General features: G+C 39.8%; 1 protein-coding gene across 5 annotated transcripts in view; it reads left to right on the top strand.

The window, feature by feature from the left end:
• Positions 1-247: 247 nt before the first annotated feature.
• The window catches only part of ELAVL4 (ELAV like neuron-specific RNA binding protein 4), a 42,518-nt gene continuing 37,944 nt past the window's right edge, over positions 248-4,821 (top strand). For 3 of the 5 annotated variants that reach the window (XM_010180799.1, XM_010180796.1, XM_010180798.1), the window contains exon 1: positions 248-482. In XM_010180799.1, coding sequence (XP_010179101.1) covers positions 254-482 — 229 coding nt within the window. In that variant the 5' untranslated portion in view covers positions 248-253. The remainder of the gene's footprint in view (positions 483-4,821) is intronic. The other 2 variants (XM_010180797.1, XM_010180795.1) reach the window with 2 other exon arrangements.

Below are 4,821 nucleotides of genomic sequence, written 5' to 3'. Positions count from 1 at the left end.
TCAGCTTCGCGTTATCAAAAAAGGAAGGTTTAACTGCATCTTAGTATATGCTCACAGCCAAAGACTAGCATGACCTACTTTGCAACAATAACAGAGGAATCAAGCTGGGTTTTTTTGTTGAAGTATCTAAATTGGCCATGAATGCTACCTACTCATTCATTTGTAAGTATCTTTAAAAATAGCTATTTTATCTATGAGACTGAATGTTTTTTTTTCCCCTTCTCTTCTTATTTTGATGTAGATAATTAGCACCATGGAGCCTCAGGTGTCGAATGGCCCTACTTCCAATACAACCAATGGACCCTCCAGCAACAGTAGAAACTGCCCTTCCCCTATGCAGACAGGGGCTGCTACAGATGACAGCAAAACCAACCTCATAGTCAACTATTTACCCCAGAACATGACCCAGGAGGAGTTCAGGAGTCTCTTTGGGAGCATCGGTGAAATAGAATCCTGCAAGCTCGTGAGAGACAAAATTACAGGTAAGTGCTTCAGACTGACTCCTATATCTGACAGGGTCAGTTCACCTTTGGGGTCAGCAAAACCTTGGTGTGTACACTAGCAGTGCTTAGTGTGGGGAATACTGCATGGTCAACTTCTTCAGATGGTAAATATTTCTTTTTCAGCGGTGCATGCTGGATCTAGAACAACTGTAGGAGAAGCTCCTCATTCAGCCCCTGTATAGATTTGAGGGGAAATATGAGCACTGCCAGTCTGCACGTGTGTAACACACTGTGCAGATTCTTGTGGCAGAGCTTGGAGGACGGCACTACTTTCCTGATCATGTCTGGTTTTATTTCACATTGACTTAAGTTGTAGGAGAGTAATCTAAATGGCTGACCAGTCTTAATTCTGACTTTCTTTTGAACCTTTCTCATACTTTTGTGTATTAACAAGGTGGTCCTGCATGCTCATCATAGTTTTCCTGTGGTGGTCTGGAGCAGCAGTGGGAGCCACTAATCTGGATTTCATCTAGATGTTTGTAGGTGTTGGTTAACAAACTTAATTTTGTTCCCTGAAAATGTCTGTCATTTGCCATGATCCTTTCTGTATGAAGTGGCACCTGTTCGTAACTGTCTTCAGAATGAGAAAAGCCTCCCATCACAGGCACTACATCAGAAAGGAGAGTGATGCCTATACCATCGCTAGAGGAGGTGTGGATGGGTGCGGATGCACCTACCCTGCTCTGTATCCTTGCCACTGAAGTCAGGAGCTCACTGATGCACAAGAAGATGGTGGGATGAACAGTCGGTTTTTATAGCTTGCTTTATAGGTTAGTTTTATAGGTTGTGTGTCTACTCACACCGTAGGTGGGGAACAGCTGAAATTTCACTGCTGCTTGGTGCATCACCAGCACTGTTATGTTTAGCACAGAGAGCAGCAGCCTTGGGAAGGAAAGTGGTTCTGGAAAAGGAGCTGTCTCACTTAAATGCACTCCTGGAAATTCGGATGTGTGCTCTGTGGAAAGAGGCGCCATGTAAAGATGAGGAATTAAAATACAAATCTTCATACCTACTTTCATAACAACCTGACAGCTGTTGTATTGGCAGCATTAGGATGATCTTAAACATGCAATGCTTCTTTCTTATTTGCTTCATCACATATAGCAATGTTCTGGTTGAATGCAAGGCACATAACGAATGGCAGTAGCTGCAGGGCAGCTCAAGTCCACAGAAGTGTAGTCTGGCAGAGCTTTCTTTAGCACATTGATCATGATGTATGTATTTCAGTATATCTTCTGATTGGGACACAGCTTCAGGGGTATTAAAAGGAAGATATCTGAAAAATAGAATTTACTTTTATATTTTTCTTTACTGTTTTCTACTTAAAGGAGACCAAATCACTTGTAACCTACCACCAAGAATTTCCACGCAAGTAACTGAAGTTCACTTCTTTTATATGTGTACCTGGCCCAGTATCTCAGTGTGACAAACCACCTTAATATCTGCCACCAGACCTGTTTAGCTCCAGACCATTGTTTTTCCTTTAGTTTGAAAATTATCTGAGAAACTGAGTTGTGGGTGACTTCAGTTATTTCAGACAGAAGTGAATACCTAATCCTCATTTGCAGGAGTCTAGTGTGCCTAACTTGAATTCTGATCATGACAGACTCTGTGTTCTATGAGCTTTTTTGCTTCCCGCATCCCTAAAATTCATGGTGATTTCCTAGCCATGTAATTTCAATACTTTAGATATTCAGTGTTGTTTTCATAGAGAACTGGCTGTTTCTGGATGGAGAGCCATTACTTCATCGGCTAGGAACAGTATTTGTTTTGTTTCTTTCCATCTCTACGCTTTTGACTCTGTATTTGAAGATTTGTGAGAAATTTTATAGATGATCTTCGGACATGTTCTTGGGTTGTTTTTTGCTTGTGCTTTTTTTTCCCATACGAAGTGCCTAAATCCTTGATCAGTAAAATACTTTAAAAGAACTATTCTGTTACAAAAGCTTACACAGATGCTTTGAGGACATCACCCCTAAGTGACTGAGGAACCTATTGTTTTATCAAAGTTACACGAGTACAAAAGAAATCGGCAAAAAAAGAATTGTCCTCCAAAGCCTCTGTGCTGTTTTCGCAAACAATTTAATCCACCAAGGTTTTCAGGCACGTTACCAAGGCATTGTGCAGCATTACTGAATTTTAGTGTGTCCATTCTTCACATTGAATTTAGGGCCCGTAAATCGAATGCTGTCCCCAGCCAGGAACAGTCCCTGTGTTTAAAGGTTCTTAGCACACTGAGAGTAACAAAATGGAAATTGAGGTCATACCCAGCTCCTCTTTCTGGATCGTCATGTAAGTGTGTTCTTCATCAGGCTTTTTGGTTTCAATGACGTTTGGGAGGGAAGGGGTGGAAGTTCACCAGTAGGCTGCTGCAGGAATGGCTGGCGTTTCAGGGGTTCTCTGCTTTTTTTCTTATTAAAAATCAATGTAGCTTTTTTGACAGTGGAAGCTCCATTGCAAAAGAAACACAAATTCTTAGGCTATTCTTGCTGAACTGAGAGTCTGAAACAACTTAGGCTTTGTCTGCTTTTGGACTTTTCGTTGTTTCTATTCACAATTTTATGTTTAAGAAATCAACTAAGCATGTGCTGTTACAGTATGCCTCTAAACTAATATTGGAGCTCTCTTAAAAATATGAGTTGTCTGCTTAGACAGTAAGTTTGTCTTCCCTGGTAAGGTAAAGTACCAGGTAAATCAAGGAAAGCCAGAATAAGAAGTTAGCTGTAGAGAGAGGTTGCTTCAAGAAAAACAGAAAAGGTAATAAACCAAATGATCATCACTAAATAGTTACCCCGGCAAAACCATGTTAGAAAATCTCAAATGTATTTCTGAGGCTAGATAGGATTGAATTGTTTCATGTGAAAGATTTTATTTATTTTTTTTCCCTGTCCTGTTAAAGAATCACACAGATCTTGTGAAATAATGTTTAGGCTCTGAAAATACTCATTTTGAGGAGTTCAAAGCTAAACAAAGTCTGTTAAACATGCAGGGTCCCTTTGAAAGAATTTACGATATGAACTCGTATTAATTTTAAAATAGTTTAAACAGTTTATTTGAGGAATAATCATCTGCTTCGAGTCTTTTTGCAAGAAACTACTTAGAACAAGTAGTAGGGTTTTTTAAGAGAATTGATTCGTGATGTTACCCCTTGCTTTGGAAAGACACGTTTAAACAAGCATATTCTTTACTAAAAAAAAAAAAGCGCTAATTTGGTAGTACACCGTACTGGGTTGAATAGGGATGACAGCTTCTAAGACAGCCTTTAATTTGGGATTCAAAACCAAAATTGTAAACTTCGGTTTTGTTTGGTAGCTTCTTGGAACAGGCAGGATATACAGTAGCATTTTTAAAAGATGCTAATGACTTGAAAGAGGAGATGGAAGTCAGGCATACATTTTAAGTATGGGGGAGGGGTTGAGAGAAGAAAAAAATGTGGGTTTTGCTGCAGAGATTTTAAGGGAATGAGACGAGGAAAAACAGACTGAAGATAGTTGCCTTCATTTGGCAGGGGTGTTTAATAAAACCAGAACTTGTGGTTGTAAAGTGTGCTTATTAAATTCTTCATTTACACTACCTAATTAATTCTAGCATTTTAAATTAACAGTGAAACTGGTCCCTGCTGTACCATTTCATAGCTGCAGCGTATTTCGTCCAACAACCCAGTTGTTCAGGTTTAATCAGCTGCTCTCAAAAAATGAGAAGGAACTCGAGTGAAAAAAAAACCCTAAATGGCATAAACATTTTAGAGCAGCGTCAGATGCAGGGAGGTGACTTCAATAGGGAAGGCTATGGCCTCAGAGGGATGTGAGCCTCGGCAGTTATGAGCGATGCTACTCTGTATAGTGCTGCAGATGCTCTTTATTTCTTTCTTTGGCCAAAGAACAGCAGTGATAAATGTTATCTTGATTTGGGGAAGGAGAGGGCTTGAATTTACCAGAAAATTTTGAGAACAGAAACTCTGAACTTGTTTTGTCCCATGTTGGAAAACAGAAGATGCAGTCAGTGTCGTTTCCATCAGGCCCTGTAACTGCTGCTGGCCAATGGAGTTGTCCTTGTTGACAGAGGTTGTGTGTGGGAGGAAGGGGTTGTTTGTTATTAGCTTTTAAATTCATTTGGTGGCCTGAGCTCTGAAGAAATACATTTTTTTTTCCTCTGTAATCTACACAGGAATTTACATCTCTGAATCTTCAGGTTATCAGTATCCAAAATCTTTGGGTCTCAACTAATCTTTCCTATCTCACAACCATCCGGGCATGCTGTAAAGCAGAATATTTATTGGTACAGGATTTCTGTGGATCGCTGAACTTATGACAGTTTG

The sequence above is a fragment of the Mesitornis unicolor genome, unplaced genomic scaffold, assembly GCF_000695765.1.
Source record: "Mesitornis unicolor isolate BGI_N332 unplaced genomic scaffold, ASM69576v1 scaffold333, whole genome shotgun sequence".
Taxonomy (NCBI): Eukaryota; Metazoa; Chordata; class Aves; order Mesitornithiformes; family Mesitornithidae; genus Mesitornis; species Mesitornis unicolor.
This window is presented reverse-complemented; position numbering and strand designations above follow the sequence as displayed.